The 24,471-nt window shown below is 42.0% G+C and overlaps 2 protein-coding genes across 12 annotated transcripts in view; one reads left to right on the plus strand and one right to left on the minus strand.

Annotated features, from left to right (window-relative positions):
• PRTFDC1 (phosphoribosyl transferase domain containing 1) overlaps positions 1-23,960 on the minus strand; it is a 39,031-nt gene extending 15,071 nt beyond the window's left edge. Inside the window, exons 1-5 of one of the 6 annotated variants that reach the window (XM_056519323.1) lie at positions 23,853-23,960; positions 17,974-18,047; positions 13,617-13,723; positions 3,052-3,235; positions 729-794 (exon numbers count right to left, since the gene is read on the minus strand). In XM_056519323.1, coding sequence (XP_056375298.1) covers positions 729-794; positions 3,052-3,235; positions 13,617-13,723; positions 17,974-18,018 — 402 coding nt within the window. In that variant the 5' untranslated portion in view covers positions 18,019-18,047; positions 23,853-23,960. Of the gene's footprint in view, positions 1-728; positions 795-3,051; positions 3,236-9,466; positions 9,540-13,616; positions 13,724-14,233; positions 14,426-17,973; positions 18,048-19,869; positions 19,940-23,741; positions 23,766-23,852 lie in introns of those variants that run through there. The other 5 variants (XM_056519325.1, XM_056519324.1, XM_056519322.1 and 2 more) reach the window with 5 other exon arrangements.
• THNSL1 (threonine synthase like 1) overlaps positions 18,003-24,471 on the plus strand; it is a 64,909-nt gene continuing 58,440 nt past the window's right edge. For 2 of the 6 annotated variants that reach the window (XM_056519312.1, XM_056519316.1), the window contains exon 1: positions 18,003-18,092. The gene's annotated coding sequence lies outside the window, so the exon portion shown is untranslated. The remainder of the gene's footprint in view (positions 18,093-24,471) is intronic. The other 4 variants (XM_056519313.1, XM_056519311.1, XM_056519315.1 and 1 more) reach the window with 3 other exon arrangements.

A 24,471-nucleotide genomic window follows, 5' to 3' on the forward strand; every position in this document is an offset into this window, starting at 1 on the left:
GATCTAGCAGTTACCAGAGATAGATTTTCCTAACAACAAGTTATTTTTGGTAACTGAAGTGATGTGAATCACATAGGCTATGCCATGGAGGGAAGTTGTTTGAAACAACAGTGTAAAAAGGGTTGTCCCGCCGACAACATTTATTCCCTATCCACAGGGTAAGGGGTAACTCTATCATTGTTGGTAGTCTGACTGCTACAGCACTTGACTTTCTCCAACATAAGCCTAGACCAGTGTTTCCCAACCTGCGTGCCTCCAGTTGTGGCACAACTACAAGTCCCAGCATGCCCAGACAGCCAAAGGCTGTCCGGGCATGATGGGAGTTGTAGTTTTGCATCAGCTGGAGGCACGCAGGTTGGGAAATGCTTGCCTAGACAATGACTGGAGTTTCAGTGTGCAGTCTTTTGCCATACTCCGCTATCTCCAGCAGTACGCTGGACAGTGCATAAGGGGCAATACCCATAGGTTTCCAGATCATCCAGATCTTATGATCACTGGGGGTCCCAGCCATCAGACCCCCCCAGTGATCATACATTTACCCCCTATCCTGTGTCACCTATTGATTTAGAAAGAAGCACCCTCTCATGTACATTGGTCATAAACTTCATCCCACCCAGTCAGTACTGGTAGGATACAGTTGGATGAATAGGGTTTTTGTTGTGCACAAGCAAGGTGGAACCGCTTAAGTGGAGTCACTTTATATTAAAGTGAAATGATGCATTAAATACCTTTCCAGTCAATTTTGACAGGTCCTCCCCACCGATTATCTGCAGGTCTTCTGTAGACTTGTCATTCTGAATAAAACAAGATGGGGATATTAGCTGGAAATTACCTCCACACTCATGCAGGAGTCATATTAGATCTATTAGTCACTAGCATTTGGAGAGCTTTACACCTACCAACACACACACAAAAAAAAAACCAAAAATAAATAAAAATAAAAAACACACCGGGTCAAATCAGCAACTCAAGGAAACAAAAAGGATATAGTCAGATTTTGGAAAAGAGAAAATATTTGTTGCTCATAGCAAAAAAATAAATAAATAAATACATAAAAAATATATATTAGAATTGTAGTTTAAGGGACACTGTCAGATTCAAACACTTTTTATAAGTTGTGAATCTTTGCAAAACATTAAAGGGGTATTCCAGGCAAAAACTTTTTTTTTATATATCAACTGGCTCTGGAAAGTTAAACAGATTTGTAAATTACTTCTATTAAAAAATCTTAATCCTTCCAATAGTTATTAGCTTCTGAAGTTTTCTATCTAACTGCTCAATGATGATGTCACGTCCCGGGAGCTGTGCATGCTGGGAGAATATCCCCATAGGAACTGCACAGCTCCCGGGACGTGAGTCATCAGAAAGCAGTTAGATAGAAAAAAACAACTCAACTTCAGAAGCTAATAACTATTGCAAGGATTAAGATTTTTTAATCAAAGTAATTTACAAATCTGTTTAACTTTCCGGAGCCAGTTGAAAATATATATATATATATATATATATATATATATATATATATATATATAAAAAAGTTTTGGTCTGGAATACCCCTTTAACTTTCTAATATACTTCATAAGAAAATGTTATTTCTTTTTTTTATAGAAATCATGGCTTAGAAAAAAGACCTCTAGGGGTCCCCATACCATCCAGAATATAATCCTGTCCAGCTGCAGCAGCATCTTTGTCTCAGCTAAAGCACAGGCATGGACAATGTCCAGGAAGTGAGGGGGGGGACTAGCACTCCTCGGTGCTCACTCCTGTCCAATCAGACTGCAGCATGAAAACAGAGGAGGGGGTTACAGAGCAGCCTGCAGTGATTAAATGAAGAGACCCAGCACAGCAGACTCAGGGAGGAAGACGAGTCAAGCAGAGTGAGGATATGCCACCTCCAAAGCACAAAATGACAAACCAAGTAAGCAACAGATAAATAAAAAGGTATTTGTGAGAGAAATATAGGTGTTAGACATATGTACATGATAAGGATTAGGTACTGAGTAACATAACTTTTTTGTGGGATATGACAGATACGTACTATACAGAATAAAAATAAAATGTCAAATTCCAAAATATAACAGAATTTAATTCTGAAACAAAAAGGTATCACCCACAGAGAGTAATGTTGTGCCACACTGACCTAATCCACTTAAAATAGATGAGAAAGGCTGATGTAATGCAACAGGGTTATTGCTCTTACAGATTATGCACATGGCCGTATTGAGGAAGATTTTGAGAAAGACTTTCTTGTATCTGATCACATCCATTTCCAATCTCTGTCAATAAATATACAACTAAAAATGGCCTTACATCCATCATAGCTGGTCGAATGTTTGCTTGGTCAATGGCTAGGTCTGCCAATCTCCCCATACAAAGTTTGGCATATGTTTTGGCTGCTGCCAGAATCCATTGGGGGGGGGGGGACTTATCTCTCAGAGAACAAAAAGGGGTTTAGCAGTGGGAAACACCCCTTTTTGGGATTTTAATGGGGTTCCTTTTTAGGGGCAGACCCCATCTATTACCTCCTACTGGTAATATTAAGCAAATGGCTAGATATGGCTGATCACCTTTTTAAAATGTATATTTATTTCTATAAAAGTCTTTGTGTTAATATGCAAATGAATTTTAAAAGCTCAGGGGGCATTCCCCAGCACAGCAAGAGCCCTGGTGGTATGTCCAAGCCATCTACATCCAGTTGGCCGTCAAATGAGTAGTGGCATACTTATGGGGGAGGGAGTAATTCCACCTCTGGTGGCACCGACCAAGTGAATAATGTGAGCAGTTTGGATGAGCATCCAAACCCCCACGTTATAATCCATTCACTAACCAGGGAATACAGAACACTTGTTCTGGACCCTTATGTCAGTGAGCTCCATCTGATAGTGGCCTTTACTGGGAATGAAGCATGACCTCTGCCCTGACTTGGGGGGGGGGGGGGGGGTCACACGTCATTACTGGCTGCCCCAGTACGGAGGAGGAAAGAGGTGGTCTGGCTGCTGCTATACTACCTACTTCTTTTTGTTAAAAATCCTAAAATAATAAGAGTTGACTTACACAGTAACTTCTTAGCCTGATAAAGTCTACTCTCATAGAGATAAACCTTTCTGAGTTGCGGCTGAGGTTCTTGATTTGTTCTACGAGATCAGCACAGAATTTGTAGCCTCCTTTCAGCACACACAAGACGGTGATTTGGTTGTCTCCAATGTCCTTCATAATATCATTGGCCAATCTTTCTATCCTGGAAAACAAAACAAGTCAGATGTCTCCGAATACAATTATCCATCCATCATAGAAGGATGCGGGAGCCAAGCCATCATCTAATGCCATCGACATTAAGAATATTACTGTCAATATAATAGAGGTTACTGGACATTATGATATTGTCCTCATCAAAAGGTAAGAGATGAAAGGCTCCTATTGAACTAACATCAGAGCGGCCGCTTTCTTTCAAGATCCGAGCTATTGTTACAAGAAAGTACGGAAGAAAAGAAGTGAATCCAGTATAAAAAGAGCTAATGGACAAAGCAGTGTATGCGGTCAACATTAAAGGCATCGCATTATAGAGCAGGAGGAGCTGAGCACTGCAGATTGATGCATAGTTCTATGGAAAATGATTTAGTAGAAATAGTAATTAATTTAAAATAGGGATATCCCAATACAATTTTTTTTTATATATAGTATAAATAGAGATACTTGTTTTACAGTACTCACCAATACTAATTACAGCTTTTTTTCATGTCAGAAGTGGTTCTAGACTTTCTGAAGCCTTGGGTTAAAGTCAAACATGAGGCCCTCACTGACACTCAGAAGTAAGATATGTCCTCAGTAGTTTAGTACGGAATCCCCTGCCTATTAGGTAGAAGCCCCCAGTAGGTACATAGGGAATCAACACCTGTATTAGGTAGAAGCACCCAGTAGTTAGTTAGATAGGGAATCCCCGGTGTTAGGTCGAAGCCCCCCCAGTAAATAGGTAGGGAATACCCCTATTAGGTAGAACCCCCAGAAGGTAGGTATGAAATTCCCCTATAAAAGGCAGAAGCCCCCAGAAGGTAGGGAGTTCCTCTGTTACGCTTAAGCTCCCAGTAAGTAGGTAGGCAGGGAATCCCCCCTAATAGTTATAGACCCCCAGTAGTTAGGTAGGAAATCTCACCCTATTAGATAAAAGCCCCAGTAGTAGGTAGGGAATCCTCCCCTTTAGGCAGAAGCCCCTAGTAGTTAAGTAGGTAATATCTCCTATTAAGCAGAAGTCCCCGGTAGTTAGGTTGATAGGGAATCCCCAGTAGGTATGTAGCCGGATAGAAGCCCCCAGTAATTAGGAAGCTGGGTAGGAAGGGAGCCTCCTATTAGGTAAATGCCCCCATTAAGTAGTTTCCCCAATAATACTCCTCCAAAAGAAAATAATAAAAACCCTGCTCACCTTCCCTCTGCATCCTCTGCTATGTCAGTGGTGCAGGATCTTCTCCTTCGTTCTGCATAATGGTGCAGGACCTGTTGTGGTGGCCCAGTACGGGAGGTGTTACCCCATACCCTTGCTGCCCTGTCAGGCCGCCTCCCTACAGTGTGCCCTGGGCCCCTTGTATCTCCCCCCCCCCCCCCCCCCCCATGTAAACATGTTTTCAATGTATTATACCATGTAAATGTTTTGAGAAAGCGTTGTCACTTTAAGACTGTTTACCATGTGACTTGTCATGTGATTGTTACCCAGGAGGTACCAGTGACCAGGTGATCCCAGGGGTGACCCATGGGCTCCCTGCTAGTCTCCTCCATATAAGCCCTGGGTGGAGATAGCTCTCTCTCTTTCCTTACAAGTTTTTAATGAGGTCAAGTAGAGTCCTAGATAGTGTCCAGAGTCCTAGGAGGCCTCAGGTCCAGTCTGCAGCTACAAGTAACCACAGTCTCCGTATTGTCAATCAGTCAAGTCAGTCACCATTTGTCGAGTCAACGTGGCCTGCATTAAATTGACCCCATCTAGTTGCAGCAAGCCCTCAAGATCTGAGTCACTGGTCTCCTCCGTGGGCCCTGACTGAACTGTATAGACTTTACCATCTGTCTACCCTCAGTAAAGCTGCCGCCGTTCCATAACTTGGCTTCGGAGTCATTATTGCCCCTGTACCTAGCCCAGGACCCAGCGGTATACCTTTGGGTGGTATTGAGGATAAACTACGCCCTGGCGTCAAAAATACAAGGGGTTATTGCCATTTGCCCCTAGGTTAACATCTGCCCTGCATTTCACACCAGTTACCTCACTGTCACACAATGAAATGGTGTCTTTTCATGGCGGAGCAGGTCTGGCACCACCACGGATAATAAAGTGAATGATGAAGAGAATTATTTTTAAATAATGGTCTGCAAATATTGGGATGGGTATCAGGAACTTTTGCACAAGTTTTCATGCAAACGTCTGCTATAGGCGTCAATACCAGTATCAGTATCAGGATATCCATAATTTAAATCTTTCTTTACTAAGTACTTCAGTGGGCAGTCCTACTCTGTATGTAAAGATGTCAATCACTAGGTCTGCTAAGCTCACAGTGAAGAGAAGTTTAAAAGGAATGAAGTACCAGTTCTACTGAATCCGTTCCCACAATAATGGATATCAATCTGCTCAGTTCCTCTTGTTATTAACCCCTTAAGGACTCAGACAATTGGGCCTTTTTTAACGTTTTTGTTTTTACCCCCTCGCCTTCTAAAAATCATAACTCTTATATTTTCATCCCCAGACTAATATGAGGGCTTGTTTTTTTGTGTGACCAGTTGTCCTTTGTAATGACATCACTAATTTTACCATAAAACATATGGCGCAACCAAAAAAGAATACTATTTGTGTGGGGAAATTGATAAGAAAACCGCAATTAAGCAAATTTTGGAAGGTTTCGTTTTCATGCTGTACACTCTGTGGTAAAAAAAAAAAAAAAAAAAAGTTTTCTTTATTCTGTCGGTTAATACAATTAAAATGATTAGTGTTGAGCGGCATAGGCCATATTCGAATTCGCGAATATTCGCGAATAAATGGACGAATATTCGTCATATATTCGCGAATATTCGTCATATATTCGCGAATATTCGCATATTCGTTATAATCTCGTTTTATTTTCGCGTATGCGAAAATTAACATGTGAATATTAGCATATACAAAATTAGCGTGCGCGAAAATGCACATATGCGAAAATTAGCATATGCGAATTTTCGTATATGCGAATTTTCACACGCCAGTCTCACACAGTAGTATTACAGCCTTCTTTACACCACACAAGCTGGAAGCAGAGAGGGATGATCACTGTGATGTGTACTGTGAAAAAAAAATAAAATAAAAAAAATAAAAAAACGAATATTCGTAATTACGAATATATAGCGCTATATTCGCGAAATTCGCGAATAATATTCGAATTGCGAATATTCATGAGCAACACTAAAAATGACACCCATGATTGCATATTTTTCTATTATTGTAACCCTTTAAAAAATAAAATAAAATACGCAAACTTTCTTACCAAATTAGTGCGTTTAACCGGTAGCCAACTAAGGACGAGCCAGCTCGTCCTGAGACGGCAAGTGGTGTATGACACGGGCCCGCGTCATAGCGAATGGCCCCCAGCTGATTCCTGTAGCTACGGGCTGGCGTTAATAGCCGACATGTGGCGATTGCCACGGGCGGCTATTAACCCTTTAGATTGCTGCTGTCAAAGTTGACAGCGGCGTCTAAAGGGACATTTAAACTAACCCTGGTGGTCCAGTGGGGTGGATCGCCCCTCCGTAGGTGATCCACTTTTGGAGGTAGCCTGAGGGTTTACCTCTTCTTCACTGCTGGCTCCTGTGCTGAGAATGATAAAGCCTGGCAGGGCCAAGCTTTATCAATCGAGCACAGAGCGCACGCGCACACACACACACACACACACACACACACACACATCAATGTAGTTCTATGAAACCACATTGATCTGTATGAGGAATCTAATGATTCCTCCTAAAAAGTCCCCTAAGGGGACTAAGGGGGAGATTTATCAAAACCTGTGCAGAGGAAAAGCTGACCAGTTGCCCATAGCAACCAATCAGTTCGCTTTCATTTTTCACAGAGCTTTTCAAAAATGAAAGACACAATCTGATTGGTTGCTATGGGCAACTCAGCAACTTTTCCTCTGGACAGGTTTTGATAAATCTCCCTCTAAAAGTGTAAAAAAATAAATAAAAAAGTTGAATAATAAGTTTGAAAAATAAAAACACCCATTAGCCTTATTAAAAGTTTAAATCATCCCCCTTTTCCCAAATTCCATATAAAAAATATGTAACTATAATAAAAACAATCATGTGGTATCGCCGCGTGTGTAAATGTCTGAACAATATATCGTTAATTTAACCACACAGTCAAGGGCGTACGCATAAAAAAAATTCCAAAGTCCAAAATAGCGTATTTTTGTTCATTTTTTTCTATGATGAAAAAATGAATAAAAAGCAATCAAAAAGTCCAATCAATACAAAAATGGTACCGATAAAAACTTCAGATCATGGTGCAAAAAATTAGACCTCATACTGCCCCGTACGCGGAAAAACGAAAAAGTTATAAGAGCCAGAAGATGACAATTTTAAACGTATTAATTTTTGTGCACGTAGTTATGAGAAGTAAGACATAATCAAACCTATATAAGTAGGGTATAATTTTAACCGTATGGACCTACAGAATAAAGAGAAGGTGTCATTTTTACCAAAAAAGTTACAAAAAATTGTGTTTTTTCTTCAATTTTGTCCCACAATGATAATTTTTTTGGTTTTGCCGTAGATTTTTGGGTAAAATGACTGAGGTCATTACAAAGTAGAATTGGTGGAGCAAAAAAATAAGCCATCATATGGACTTTTAGGTGCACAATTGAAAAGGGGTTAAAATCCATCTATTTTGCTGACCTATAACTTTTTCACTTTTCCGTATAAGTGGCGGTATGAGGGCTCATTTTTTGCGCCGTGATCTGTACTTTTTTTTTTTATACCACATTTGCATATATAAAACTTAACACATTTATCAGGTTTTTTTTTTTGGAATAAAAGGTTATAAAAAAGCAGCAATTTTTTTCTACACTTTTTGGGGGTAAAATTGGGAAAAAGCGACAATTTACATTTTTATTGGAGTGGAGGGAATTTTTCAAATTTTTTTAACTTTTCTTTTTACACTTTAATAGTCCCAATAGGGAACTATTTATAGCAATCATTTGATTGCTAATACTGTTCAGTGCTAGGCATAGGACATAGCACTGATCAGTATTATCAGCGATCTTCTGCTCTGCTCGATCTCAGACCAGAGCAAAAGATGCCGGGAGATAGACAGAGGCAGGTGAGGGGACCTCCGTCCGCCATTACGGCAGCACTGCGGGCGATCTGATCAAGCATTTTACGAACCGCACTCCAGCAGATGCAGTGATCTGTGTTGATTACGGCATCTGAGGAGTTATTGGCAGACATCCGCGTGGTCGAGGATGTCGGCCATTACCAGCGGGTCCCTGGCTGCTATCAGTAGCCGGTAACTGCCGTGCATGACCCGAGCATCGCTCCGATGCTCATGGTCATGTATAGGACATAAATGTACGTCCTGGTGCGTTAAGTTCCACCGCATCCAGACATACATTTACGTCCTGTGTCGTTAAGGGGTTAAACATTCTGTCTGCAAAATGAACTTGAAGACACAGAGCTAAATCACAAAAGTTTTATAGTCTACTTTGCTCAACTGAGCAAACACATCATTAGTATTGAGCAAATTTTTATCGCGAATATCGGCACTTCGCGATTTTGCTAATATTTAGAATATAGTGCTATATATACGGAATGACGAATATTCGTTTTTTTTCTGCATGGCAAGAAAAAAAGGGGAAACGAACATAGGACGGATAATCGTCAATATATTCGCGAAATATCGCAAATTCGAATATGGCCCTTTCCTCTCATCACCACACATCATAATATGAGTTGTGTTTAATCTGGAGTTTCCATGGTTGCGGTTTATGATGGCTAAAAGAGCAAACATTACTCTTGGTGGCTTTTTGTGGTGCCCATGGCACCAATGCCTTAGTACAGTGGTATCCAAATTGTGTTCCTACAGCTGCTGCAAAACTACAACTCCCAGCATGCTGAAAGCTGTAGTTTTGCAACAACTGGAGGGACACAGTTTAGAGACCACTATTTTCAGAGCAAATCATAGTGTTCTGGGACCCTGCTGCACCTGTTCATGCTGCACATTGTTTGGGAAGCATATAACAGGTGAAAGTTTCCTTTAACAGACGGGCCTGAACCATGGTCCAACCTGTCTGTCACGTCTGAATTCCTTAAAGAGGATCTGTCCCCAGCGTCACCTGGACTAATCTGCTGGTACAGGGTAAGAGTTCAGGTGACACCGATTACAAGGCTGTTTACCTTTTCGCCTACATGGCCCTGTCCCCAAGTTATGCTCTAAAATCCAAACATTCAAATGAATCACCACAGGTCCTACACTTTCAGCATGTAGCAGATACAGAACATGTCCTGGTCAGATCTCAGCAGCGCAGGATCGTAGAGAATGTGGATGAAGGACCTGTGATAATGATCATGTGACAGGAGTGGGAGGAGATTTTCCCTGTATAGGGGGCAGAGTCATACGGGCAAAAGAGCGCACCAAAACACTTTATTTACATATTTGTATTTCTAGGCACAACTCTAGAAAAGGACCACATAGAAAAACTGTAAACAACAGAGTCAGTGTCACCCGCACTATTCTCCTGTACGCGCAGGTCTAGAGGACACTGGTGACAGATTCTCCTCAGGAAGAAAAGGACAGGCATCTGGACCCCGACCACCCAAGAAAGAACCTGTAGTCAAGTAGAGAGAGGATAAAAAAAGAAAAAAAAAAAAAAGAAAAAGAAAAGAAGACCGTCGGGGGGGGTACAGAACAATACATCTACCCCACCCACTTTTCAACAACTACCGCAGATACATAGACAATATTTTCTTCATTTGGAAAGGCAACGAACAAGATCTCAACACTTTTCTCCGACATCTTAACAACAATAACTGGACACTCCACTTCACACAAACCATCTCTCACAACCAAGCTGAATTGCTGGATGTCATGGTTTACAATTAGTGTTGCTCGCCAATATTCGCAATGCGAATTTTATTCGCGAATATCGCATATTCGCAAATATAGCACTATATATTCGCAATTACAAATATTCGTTTATTTTTATTTTTTTTCACAGTACACATCACAGTGATCATCCCTCTCTGCTTCCAGCTTGTGTGGTGTAAAGAAGGCTCTAATACTACTGTGTGAGACCGGCGTACGAATGTCCGCATATGCGAAATTTGTTAATTTTCGCATGCACGAAATTTTGCATGCGAGAATTTTCACATATGCGAATTTCCGCACGTACATATTTTTGTATATGCGTATTTTCGCATATGCGAATTTTCGTGTATACGTATTTTCGCATATGCGAAAATAAACACGAATATTACGAATATGCGAATTTAGCGAATATGTGAATATTCCTCCATATATTCGCAAAATATCGCGAATTTGAATATGGCCTATGCTGCTCAACACTATTTACCATCAAGATAAAGAAAACAAACTCAAAAAAACAAAAAAAACTTTTTTTCTAAAAAGTTGACGGTAACAGTTTTCTGGACTTCCACAGCGCTCACTACAAAAAAAATGGCTGAATAATATTCCATACCGACAATTCTAACGCATCCGAAGAAACTGCACTACAGACACCGACTTCAAATCCCAAAGTAACATCCTCAAAGTCCATTTCACTGCAAAGAAATATCCTAAACCTCTAATCAAAGCATCATTCGCCAGAGCCTCTCTCTCAAAACCACTGTCTAGCTCCAAAACAAACCCAAATCAAAGTCGATCCACTAACTTTATTACCACTTTCACGAGAGAAAATGGAGACATCAGAAACATTCTCAAAAAACACTGGCCTCTACTCCTAAAAGACCCATTTTTTGAACAAAATTCTCCCAAATTCTCCCGGTCTTACATTCCGTAGAGGTCGCACTCTAAAAAATATTTTGGCTCCTAATCGGCTGCGCAACAAATCCAGCCAAAACATCTCCTGCAAGTTTTTTCACTGAAAGGCTGCTACAAATGTGAACTACCCAAATGCAAATGCTGTGATACTATTTCACACAAATGCAAGAATTTCACATGGACAGTCACCAAAGGAATATTTCCCATCAAAACATTTCCAAATTGCAGCTCTCAATGGCCCTCATTTACTATTCTAAACCCGACTTCTTTTGTCGGGTTTTTTTGGCGCATCTTTGTCTGCGCCATGTCGCAGACATCGTGCGCCAGTCTGCGACACGATGCAACATTTTTTCCCGACGGACCCAATGTGGATTCTCCCAAACCCGAAAAAGGGGCTTTACCCGACATTTCTGAGCTTCCCCACGTATTTATAAAGGTTTCCAACCCGAATTTGTTGAATTGTTGTGGATTTTTTCCCGACAACTCAGAGGAGTTGGAAACCAAAACCTACAAAACCCAGTGCGACAAACAGGATGCGACATAATAATAAATACCAGGGGAAAAAAGAAGTCGGGTAAGAAAGCAACATAGACTTACAACCCGATTTTCTAAGTAAATGAGGGCCAATATGTTCTATACCTTCTACAATGTTCATGTGGATTACAATATGTTGGACGCATCATCAGATGTTTCAGAAAAAGGCTAAACAAACACCGGAGCAAGACCCACCAAGGCTTTTTTTCTCATTATACAGCGTTTCCAGACATCTCAAACACTCACACACTAGCGACTTCAACCACATCACTGCCATCCCCATCGAACAAATCCCTAAAGATGCTTCCCAACGCTTCAATATACTCTGACGCAGAGAAAAGTTTTGGATCCACAAACTTCAAAACACTTGTTCCTCAGGGTTTGAACTAAATGATTGAATGCAACTTTTGATATATCATATCAAATCATGTTTATTATGCTTCCATATATACTTAAGTATATTTAACTATATCCGAATTCTTATTGTATCACACCACATGTCAATATTCTTGTGTCAGCTGAGTTCCATTACTCCCATGTCAGCTATTCCGTGCCATTTGAGCCCCATTGTGTCCCTCCACCATTACATTTTCCTTAACATACTCCCACACATAACATTCTACACTGTCCTCACGGATATCGGCCCACATTTATCATTGTAGCATTGTAGGTGTAAGTGAAGCATTTTTTTTTTTTTTTTTTTTTTTTGTGCGCTGTAATGTGTAGGAGAACCAAATTTATTAAATGTTCACAGAGCATTTGATAAATTTTGTGCAGGTGCCCATTTTCTCAAATTTCTCTCTTCACATACACCAAAAAGCTATGCCAGGTCTGGGATGGTGTAGTTTTAGAGACTTTTCAGTGGCTTTGCGCCTTTTTTGTGCCTTTTTACAAAAAGGTGTAGTTCATAAATCCCTTCCATATCATGTGTAGTGCCAAAATCAGTGGATTACAACTCAAAATCAGTAGAAATGCGTAAACAAAAAGGCGCAAATAAAACCCTGCTTGCGCCTTTTTGTGTGTCTTTTGTAGACAAAAAAACAGTCTAAAGACAATGATAAATGTCGCCCATCCTACTTATAGAGCTGCACACTATTTTTGTACTCATCGGGGGAGATTTATCAAAACCTGTGCAGAGGAAGAGTGGTGCAGTTGCCCATAGCAACCAATCAGATTGCTTCTTTCATTTTCCACAGGCCTCTAAAGAGGCCTGTGGAAAATGAAAGAAGCAATCTGATTGGTTGCTATTGGCAACTGCACCACTCTTCCTCTGCACAGGTTTTGATAAATCTCCCCCATCATCCATTGCGTCAATGTGCCCCCCCATATTCCTGAGTATCCTGTAATGCCTCTAGGGACCTGCATATATACAGCAAATGACATTATTCATCCACCATTCATACCCTAAATCACACCATGTACGCAGATAACGTCCTCTTTATTCTTCATCTCCCTTACATTGCTCACGCTGATCAGTATCGCTGTACACAGCTTCTGACAGCGCTCTTATTGACATCTAACGCACACAGCACGGCTCGCTGGCAGAGACACGGCTGCTGCAGCCATACATTCACAATGCGCTAGCGATCAGTCCCGCCTCCGGCCACCACCAGCCACTGTAAACATCATTCATAATATTAAAACAGCAGTCACTTTCAACTTCCTATTTAAAATGATGATGCTTTATATACTTCGTAACGCATTATGTGTATTTTTTTTAAAACATGTTTTAAATGTACCACGTCTCCTCCCAGCAACATTGGCGCCTTTTTATTCCCTTTGTTTGTTACTGTACCATACTGATCTGAGGAAGGAGGAAGGTGTTCCTCCGAAACGCGTCATCCTATTCTGCAGCTACTTTTATTGTTTTGTATTTTAACTGCTACTATCTTCAATAAACCTTTTGGTTTACCACGCCATGTTTCCAAGTTTGGATTCCATCTCTCCTGGCAACCATACAGCAGTGCCTACCAAGTGAGATCCTTTTTTCTTCGCTCTTTTTCCATCCAAGAAAGAGGCATTATATATATACACACACACACACACACACCAAGATTCTGTAGTGGCTTGTTCGCCAGCATGGAAATACCTGTCCACTATGACTCCATGTGGTATGAAGACACATTCTAGATCGTCACAGTAGTGGTTGGGTAGGGAAAACACATCCAGGTTATATCCAGTCCATTTGTCCGAAATCTACAAAATACAACAGCACTTTTATTGAAGGGAAATTCAATCCTGTGTCATGGTTTCCCATTAGACGTTGTCTAATGGGAAATCACATAAAATTGAACATACATGACTACACAAATCTAGACTCGTTGACTCGTACATTGACATATACTGATCCAAAATGGGTGAAAGTGTCCTAAAAATTTTCAGTTTGGGGTCTGAGTGTTCAGACCCTGATAGATCACTAGAAGGCACTTCTCTCCCCGCTCTGTGGGAGTGAGATAGCTTCATAGACTTGCATTATGAGAGGGTTTCGGTCACATGATGGAGACCTAGAAGAGAGCACCCTTCTTCTGGCTCTAATAAGTGATCAGTATGGGTCTGAACATTTAGAGGCCTGACCAATCAAAACTGTCTCTATTACATCTCTATTACATCTCAAAAGTAGTTTTTTTTTCATGGAAGTGCATTTAAAGTGTACCTGGGGAAAAAAAAAAAAATTTAATAAATAAAAAAAAAAATCACAACTCTTACATGTACAGGGCAGGGCTTTCCAAACTGGGTGCCGCAACACATTAGGGTGTCAACGCCAGTCCCCAGGAGTTTTGGTGGCTGCAAGGACTGACAAGTGGCTCCCCTAATGTCGAGCCGAGGAGTGTCTCTGGTCAGTGCCGCGCAGAGGATGTCGCTCATCAGACCCAACGAGACGTTGAGCCTAAACCTGAGCCTGTCAGGGACATTGTGGTACACATTGCAAGTGAGGTATTCAATAACACAGTGGGGGATCAGGGGGAGGATGATGTGGCACAGGGGGTGATAAAAGGGGAAATTGAAATGGCAAAGGGGGGGGGGGATGAATTGACAAGGTGGGGAGATTATGTGATATGGGGAGGGTGGGTTTAAAGGGGGGATGGAGTAGCACAGGGGGAATCAAGAGGGGGAGTGAAAAGGCACAAGGGGTGATGAAATAGCATGGGGGGGGGATTAGCAGCGACATTTGTAAGGCCGATACTGTTATCACTGTGTTGCAGGATATGCAATGTGTTATGTGCAACAGGTGGGATGAGCGGTGTATCACCAAACTATGCACATCTAAAAAGGGTATTCAGACCATTACCTATCGCAAATTTTAGTAATGATAGTGCCCATTTAAGGTATCTGATATTTTTTTTGCATTTTTTTTTTGTAGTTTTTATGAGAAAATAGATAAATAATAAAAGAAGATTATGAATGAAAATTAAAATAATAATTTAGAGTTAATGCCTGGTGGCGTTTACAAAGACGGGTGCAAAACTCTCAGAAGAGCTGGCAGATACCTATCAGTAAATCTATGCCAGAGCCCGGAGCTCAGGAATTTGGTATTGTGTATTTGTATACTGACTCATTTTCACATCCATTTAGATTCGCTGTGTAGTCAGAACTAGGATTTGACGTACTACAGGCCTAAGCATGTCCTTCTAGAACCACAGAGGAACCTTATTGCATCATCAGTTATTATGATGAGAGTTCAGCTAAGGATTCCCATTATTTATACAGTGTAAATATATTCTGCAGAACTTCAAAATGTATAATGAGTGTTCACATTCTAAACCTATGCAGAACAGGTGAAGTTTTAATGGGAAAAACAGTGACCTACTAGTAGCCCTAAGGGATAGGACTGGGGTTAGGGAACTGCCTCGAAAAGGGGGGCACAATTTATGGATTACTGTAACAAAGTAATGCTCTGACTCAGTGGTCTCCAAGCTGTGGCCCTCCAGCTGTTGCAAAACTACAACTCCCAGCATGCCCGGACAGCCTACGGCTGTCCGGGCATGCTGGGAACTGTAGTTTTGAAACAGCTGGAGGCACCCTAGTTGGAAAACACTGATGTAGAGAAACACTTTGTTCAACAGTTGTTATTTGCATGGGATAAGTAGATGATCAGTCGAGGTCTGATCACTGGGACCTCCACTCATCCCAACATTAAAAGGACAAAATTGTGGTCGGTCAGTGTTCCATTCATACACTGTAGGGCCGCGGCAAATGGAGTTTAGCCCTCGGGAATGTTTGGCGGTCCGTGTTTGGTTATCCTAGCGGGTAGACCACCACTGATCATCTTAATATGCCCTATCCTGTGTGTAGGGAATTACTCTGAGATGGGAATACTCCTTTGAGTAGCCCAATAACATTGGGGGAGATTTCGCAAAACCTGTGTAGAGGAACAGTGGTGCAGTTGTCCATAGCAACCAGATTGCTTCTTTCGTATTTCCCAGGCCTCTTTAAAAATGAAAGAAGCGATCTGATTGGTTGCTATGGACAATTGCACCGCTCTTCCTCTACACAGGTTTTGATAAATCTCGCCCATTATACCCCATGTGTCAGAGGGCTGTCTGTAGTAACACCGCTGCGGAAGGCAAAAAGAGGATATTAGGGGAGATTTATCAAAACCTGTCCAGAGGAAAGGTTGCTGAGTTGCCCATAGCAACCAATCAGCTCACTTAAAATATAGGATAGTTAATTTAACCCTTAACTACCCCTATTTGTGAGGGTCGGGGTTTTTGTTTAAAGTCCTATGCAAATCAATGGGAAATGTATGTTCCCACATAACTTCCAGACGGCTGGAGGGATTTCAATACCTGGTCACATATTACGGGTCGGGATATGAGGGTGGGATGGGAGGTCGAGATATGACAACAATATATGAGGACTGCTTATGAAGTCAAACGCTTCCTCCTGTGTTTATTTTCCTCCGCAACAAGGATTAGAAAGGAAAAACCGGGCAACACCGGGTATTCAGCTAGTAGGCTATAAATGTCCCCGATGGGATATGCTTTTCTCTGTAACGGAGCTCTTGGTTTACGAAAGTAAGTCATAGTTGAATTTATGGAAGCCAGATATAGGACACTCTTTTGGCCCACGTCTGGCAATGGACATTCTAAGGCTGGGTTCACACTATGCTTTTGAAATACAGTTCCCATATACGTTTTCAATTTGAAAACCAAACGGAACTTTATTGAAAACCGTATGCATTGACTCTTCATTGAAAACCGTATGCCAAAATATCCATCAGGTTGTGTCCGTTTTGCATCCTGTCAGTTTTTTTTCCCGTACCCAAAACCGTAGCCTACCACGGTTTTTGGTTCGGGTGAAAAACCATATTGAAACGTATACCTTTGCTTTCACATTGGAGTCAATGGGAACTGTACAGAACCGTATGTACGTACGGTTCCATCCGGTTTTTGACTTTTGCACAGTTTTTTTTATTGGAATTTTAATCAAACAAGTGAAACTTTATTCATAACGGAATAAAGAGTTAAAAACTCAGTTTTTAAAGAAAAAAAAAATGTATGCAACCGGACATCATTTTTCCAACCATGTACAGTTTTCAAGCGTATACGGATTAAAATTTGTACACACGTTTTGATACAGTTTAGTCAGGTTTTGAGGAATCCGTTTTTTATAAAAAACCTGAAAGAACTGTATTGCAAAAACGTGGTGGGAACCCCATGAGGAAAAACCTGATGTGAATAGGGCCTTAAAGGGGTACTCCAGAGAAAAAGAAATATTTTCCAATCAACTGGTGTCAAAAAAGTTATACAGATTTGTAAATTACTTTTTAAAAATCTTAATCCTTCCAGTACTAATCAGCTGCTGTATTCTCCAGAGGAAGTTGTGTAGTTCTTTCTAGTCTGACCACAGTGCTCTCTGCTGACACCTCTGTCCGTGTCAGAAACTGTCTAGATCAGGAGAGGTTTGTTATGGGGATTTGCTCCTGCTCTGGACAGTTCCTGACATGGACACAGGTGTCAGCAGAGAGAACTGTGGTCAGACTAGAAAGAACTACACACCTTCCTCTGGAGCATACAGCAGCTGATAAGTAGTGGAAGGATTACATTTTTTTTAAATAGAAATAATTTACATACTTTCAAACGCCAGTTATTTGAAGAAAAAAAAAATTGTTTTCCTTTGATTTCCACCTATATACTGTAGGTCAGTGGTCTCTAAACTATGGACCCACAGCAGTTGCAAAACTACAACTCCCAGCATGCCCGGACAGCCGTTGGCTGTCCGGGCATGCTGGAAGTTGTAGTTTTGCAACAGCTGGAGGTCCCCATTTGAGAGACCACTACTGAAGATAATTTGTGACTGTGAGCAGCTGGAACTTTTAACATTTTGTTTGCTTGTTTTATACTTACATAACAGAATAGTTTATATAATTGAATAGTTTGTTGTGTAATTCCAATCTTGTCAAAAAAAATAAAAAATAAAAAATAAAAATACTCCATTATACTCACCACCAATCCATGACTTTGGGAATGCTGGTACAGGTTGTCATCCATTGATACGAGTGCAGGAAGTCTTGTCTACGCTGCAGGAGGAGAGAACAGATTGTGTGAGGTTTTCTTTGTTGCAGGTAAGTGTTGGCAGGTTAGTAAAAACAGCAAACAATATAAGCAGTATGCTCCGGGATCACATGTTTGCTCTGCTACAATACGGTTAATCGGGACAAGCAAAATACTCGTTCTTGTACTTGACATAGACATCTTCTTTACCAAGTTACTGTTAGGCTCCATATAGGAGGGAACATACTATTACCGGCTAAGGTTCTACAACCTTCTGCTCCGGTTCCACCCCATTAAAGTGGTACTCCATAGAAAAAAAAAATATTTTCAAGTCAACTGGGGCCAGAAAGTTTTACAGATTTGTAAAAAATCTTAATCCTTCCAGTACTTATCAGCTGCTGTATGCTCCAGAGGAAGTTGTGTAGTTCTTTCCAATCTGACCACAGTGTTCTCTGCTGACACCTCTGTCCATGTCAGGAACTTTCCAGAGCAGGAGAGGTTTGCTATGGGTATTTGTTCCTGCTCCGGACAGTTCCTGACATGGACAGAGGCGGCAGCAGAGAGCACTGTGTGTCAGACAGAAAAGAAATTCAAAAAGAAAAGAACTTCCTGTGGAGCATACAGCAGCTGATAAGTACTGGAAGGATGAAGATTTTTTAATAGAAGTAATTAAAAAATCTGTTTAAAGGGGTACTCCGCCCCTAGACATCTTATCTCCTATCCTAAGGATAGGGGAAAAGAGGTCAGATCGCCGGGGTCCCACTGCTGGGGAACCCCGGGATCTTGGCTGCGGCACCCCGCTATCATTACTGCACAGAGCAGACTCGCTCTGTGCGTAATGACCAGCGATACAGGGGCCGAAGCATTGTGACGTCACGGCTCCGCTCCTCGTGACGTCACGGCCCACCCCTTTAATGCAAGTCTATGGGAGGGGGCGTGATGGCCGCCACATAACGATGCTCCGGCCCCTGTATTGCCCGTCATTACGCACGGAGCGAGTCTGCTCTGTGCAGTAATGATAGCGGGGTTCCGCAGCCGAGATCCTGGGGGTCCCCAGCAGCGGGACCCCCGCGATCTGACATCTTATTCCATATCCTTTGGATACGGGATAAGATGTCTAGGGGCGGAGTACCCCTTTAACTTTCTGGCACCAGTTGATTTAAAAAAAAAAAAATTATGTTTTCCAATGGAAAGAACTACACAACTTCCTCTGGAGCATAAAGCAGCTGATACGAACTGGAAGTCTGTATAACTTTCCATCACTAGTTGACGTGTATTATTTTTTTTCTCCAGAGAACCCCTCTAAGAGACCAAAGGTGGCCTACTCATTGCTACGTACAGTCTTTTTCCCAAATGTATACTGCTTCTGTATGTTACTTAAAAGCACAGCATACTGTGTACACCAAATGAGTTCAGGAACTGGACTGAACATAGTCACTAGTACTGTAGAGTATGTTTTGTCTATTAAAAAAGTTGTGGTGGCGGAGTGTGTGGTGCAGGGCAGATGTTGTTACCCTAGGGGCAGATGGCATTAACCCCTTGTATTCATGACGCCAGGGTGTGGTTTAGCCTAAAATCACCCGAAGGTATATCGCTGGGTCCTGGGCTAGGCACTAGGGCAATAAAGACTCCGACGCCAAGTTACAAACAACGGTAGCTTTACTGAGGGTAGACAGTTGGTAAAGTCTATACAGTTCAGCCAGGACCCAAGGAGGTGACCAGTGATGCAGAGACCTTAGGGGCTTGTTGGGACTTGTAGTAGTTGGACTGGACAATTGAATGCAGACCACGCTGACTTCACATGTGACAGGGACTGACTTGACTCATAAAGCTGTGACTTTATCTTACTTGAATTGATGGCGGCTGCAGGACTGGACTTTGAGGTCTCCAACACTCTGGACACACACACTAGACAAGACTGCACTGGACCTCAGCAGGAAGAGAGAGAAGAGAGAGAAGCTCCACCCAGGGCTTATATGGGGGAGACTAGCAGGGAGCCCATGGGTCACTCCTGGGATCACCTGGTCACTGGTACCTCCTGGGTAACAATCACATGACATATCACATGGTATAACTCTTAAAGTGATGACACATTTTATACAGTACAACATATTTACAATGGGGAAACTAATGCAGGGGGCCCTAGGGACACTGAAGGAGGCTGCCTGACAGGACAGAAGGAGTACAGGGTAACACCTCCCGTACTGGGCCACCACAGAAGCACTCCGGGATTTTTTTTTTTTTTTTGTTTGCTTATATAGCGCAGCATAGGCTATTATGTAGTTCTTGTGTATGGCCGATGCTTACCTTTTTTTATCTGATTTAGCAGGCATGATTATATATGTGTGTATTTATTTATTTTGTTAGACATTACTGATTGCAGTTCCATCACTGAATTGACTTCCTAATTCTGCCTACATTTCCCACGAATACTCTGGCTTTGCAAAAAAAGAGGGGATGTGGAGGTTTTTTTCACTGCACCTGTCGTCTAATCAGACGTCCCATTAGACTCATAAGTGGTCATAAAGGGGTCAATTCTCATCATGTGTAGTTTTGATGTGTTTTCTTATTCAGGGTAGGGTCACACATGCCACATTCATTCGCAGCATATTTCACACTGCGGATGACCACTTACCTGTGATCCAGCCTCCAAACCTTACTGTACACACAGGGCCGCTGCCAGGTAGCCCTGTGTGTCTGCTCATAGCACATCCGCAGCATATTTCTTTCAATGTGAAATATGCTGCAGATGCTGTATGTGTAACCCTACTCAAAGCCTGTCCGGGCATGCTGGGAGTTTTAGTTTTGAAACAGCTGAAGGCACCCTGGTTGGGGAACACTGTTCTAAAAACATTACAACAGTTGCAGTACGACAGCAATACCATTCTGCATGATAATATCATATTTCTTCTAGTGTTCACTTTAGAACAGTGCAGTTGTGCCACCATGAAACCTCCCAATGGTGTGTGTGCACAAGGCCTTATCGGTGATGACACTAGTCTGTTAAAGGGGTTCTCCGGTGCTTAAACATCTTATCCCCTATCCAAAGGATAGGGGATAAGATGCCTGATCACGGGAGTCCCGCCGCTGGGGACCCCCGGGATCATGCACGCGGCACCCCGTTTGTAATCAGTCTCCAGAGCGTGTTCGTTGCGGGTCTGATTACGGGCGACTACAGGGTGGGCGGCGTGTGAAGTCACGCCTGCGCCGGCGTGTGACGTCACGCTCCGCCCCGCAAGGGAGGGGGCGTGATAGCTCCGGGGACTGATTACAAACAGGGTGCCGCGTGCATGATCCCGGAGGTCCCCAGCGGCGGGACTCCCGCGATCAGGCATCTTATCCCCTATCCTTTGGATAGGGGATAAGATGTTTAAGCACCGAAGAACCACTTTAAGCACCATGATCACAAAGTGGAATAACTAGGACACATGGGGGGGATTTGTAATTCCCAGCGTCAGTTCAGAATGACAAAATAGTGCAAAAAAAATAAAAGTTATAATTTTATATCTATATAACTAAATGTGTGCGTGTATGTTCCAGCATCACGTCCATATGGCTAAATATATTAATATGAAACTTGGCACACGTTACTTATATGTCAACAACAAACATAGGATAGGTAATTTAACCCTTACCCACCCCCTTTTGCCAGGGGCGGGGTTTATGTTTAAAGTCCCATACAAGTCTATGGGAAATATGTATTACGGCATAACTTCCAAACGGCTGGAGAATTTCGATAATACTTGGTCACATGTTACTTATATGTCCACTTAAAATATAGGATAGTTGATTTAACCCTTAACTACCCCCATTTGTGAGGGTCAGGCTTTTTGTTTAAAGTCCCATGTAAATCAATGGGAAATGTATGTTCCCATATAACTTCCGTACGGCTGGAGATATTTCAATACCTGGTCACATGTTACTTATATTTCCAATAAAAAGTTTAATTAACCCTTACTTAAAAGATGGGTTTTTGTTTCAAGTCCCATGCGAGTATAAGGGACTTCCAGTACCTTACTCCATAAGCCCCGCTCTGCATCTCCTGGTGAATGTGTCAGTCCAGCTTGCAAGCCACACCCCATCTCACAAAGAGAGGACGTCGGGATAGGACAACGGGATATGGGGTTGAGATATGGGGACAGGATATGGGGTTGGCATATGACAACAATATATGGGGATGAGATATGGGGACAGGATATGGGGTTGGCATATGACAACAATATATGGGGATGAGATATGGGGACAGGATATGGGGTTGGCATATGACAACAATATATGGGGATGAGATATGGGGTTGGCAGATGACAATATATGGGGATGAGATATGGGGACAGGATATGGGGTTGGCATATGACAACAATATATGGGGATGAGATATGGGGACAGGATATGGGGTTGGCAGATGACAATATATGGGGATGAGATATGGGGACAGGATATGGGGTTGGCATATGACAACAATATATGGGGATGAGATATGGGGACAGGATATGGGGTTGGCATATGACAACAATATATGAGGATGGAATATGAAGTCAGATTCCTCCTTTGTTGATTTTCCTCCCCAACAAGGATGAGGAAGGAAAAAAAGGGCAACGTCGGGTACTCAGCTAGTTTATGATGACTTTGTGCAATTTTGCCACTGCGCTGGTGCCGGAAATAATACATTTCCCCCCATAGATTTGCAGCCTTATGAATACACACAGAATCATGGAGACTGTTCATATACCCAGCAATATCTCAGTCTTTCAGTAACTCACGTGTTGCCTAATAAGAACTTAACTTAAAATAACACTAATAAAATGCATTAATAATGTAGTAGTTTTCTGCTTGCACTCACTTATAATCCCAAGGAGCCTCCCTGCACCCATTCATAATTTATCTGAGTTCTTCGCACTTACTATAACCCTATGGAGATCCCTCTGGCCTCACAGTGCACTGATATAGTGTCATCACAACTTACATATAGTGTCATCACAACTAGGGTTGCCACCTTGCCGGTATTTTGGCCACCCTGCCGGTATTTATCCAACCAATCCTCCAACACCAGGAATGTTGCACCATAACCTATACCAGTGTTTCCCAACCAGAGTGCCTCCAGCTGCTGCAAAACTACAACTCCCAGAATGCCCGGACAGCCGAAGGCTGTCCGGGCATGCTGAGAGTTGTAGTTTTGCGACAGCTGGAGGCACCCCTGGTTGTAAAACATTGACCTGTACTATATATACACCACTATATAGTTCAACATGCTGTGAGTTGTAGTTTTGCAACAGCTGGAGGCACCCCTGGTTGTAAAACACTGACCTGTATTATATATACACAGACCACGAAATAGTTCAACATGCTGGGAGTTGTAGTTTTATTCGAAGCAGCAGCTGAGGGCATGCTGGGAGTTGTAGTTAGTAACTAACCGCAACTTCCGAATTTAATAAAAAATAAATTAAAAAAAAGCAATCATAAAGTCACATCAAAACAAAAATGATATGGTTAAAAACTACAGATCGGGGCGCAAAAAATGAGCCCGCATACAGGCCGGTATAAGGAGAAATAAAAAAGTTATAGTGGTCAGATTTCCCCCACGTGTGTATCCTGTGATGTTACAAATATATCATTAATAAAATTATACACATTAACTAGGCCGGTATTTTTTTTTTTTGCAAGAAAGGTGGCAACCCTAGTCACATATAGCATCTTCACAGCTCTCAAACACAATTATTTACCCAAAAAGTCAAGCAAACTCCTCTCTTATATCCGTAGACAACCCCCCATTTCACTGCGTCAACTATGGCGGCCCCCACTAACCATGTGCAAACCCTCAAACCCCGTCTCACCTCCACTTCCCTTCCTGTCTGTGGAGCACTACAGGAAGAAAGGGGTATGGGGGATGGCTGTGATCTGAGCTGGGGGAAGGAGGGCTCAGCTTCAAGACACTGCTTCTTTCTCTGTTATTTGCTGGCATTCAGAGGCTCAAGTGATAACCCTTTCCTTCCCAGAAAGGAATGCAGAACATGGGACTTACGTAATTTGAGCCATGTGAGAAAGCGCAAGACTATAAAGTGTGAATCCTATTTGGTCAAAAAGTTTTAGGAAACAGGACTTCATGTCATAAGAGGAAGAAATGTTAAAAACATTGACTACATGAGTAATATTACCAAAGCCGACGGCCATACATGGTGCATCAGGCCAACAATTGGGTCATCTGGGGCTTTTTTTCCTTCTGACATTCAAAAACATTTGCAAGGACATCTCCATGTTGGAGACTCGCCATGCAGATTTCATGCTTATACACAACAATAAGTATATAAATGGGCCAAACCAAAAATCTAAAACTTTTCCAGATGAAACTCCCTCAGAAGACAATTTGGAATTCCCTCCATGAGAAGAAAAAAAGTTTCAGGCCATTTTCTCTTTCCCTCCACGGTGCTGGTTCTCCTCCCCTTTTCTTTTTCC

The sequence above is a fragment of the Hyla sarda genome, chromosome 5 (genome assembly GCF_029499605.1).
Source record: "Hyla sarda isolate aHylSar1 chromosome 5, aHylSar1.hap1, whole genome shotgun sequence".
NCBI lineage: Eukaryota > Metazoa > Chordata > Amphibia > Anura > Hylidae > Hyla > Hyla sarda.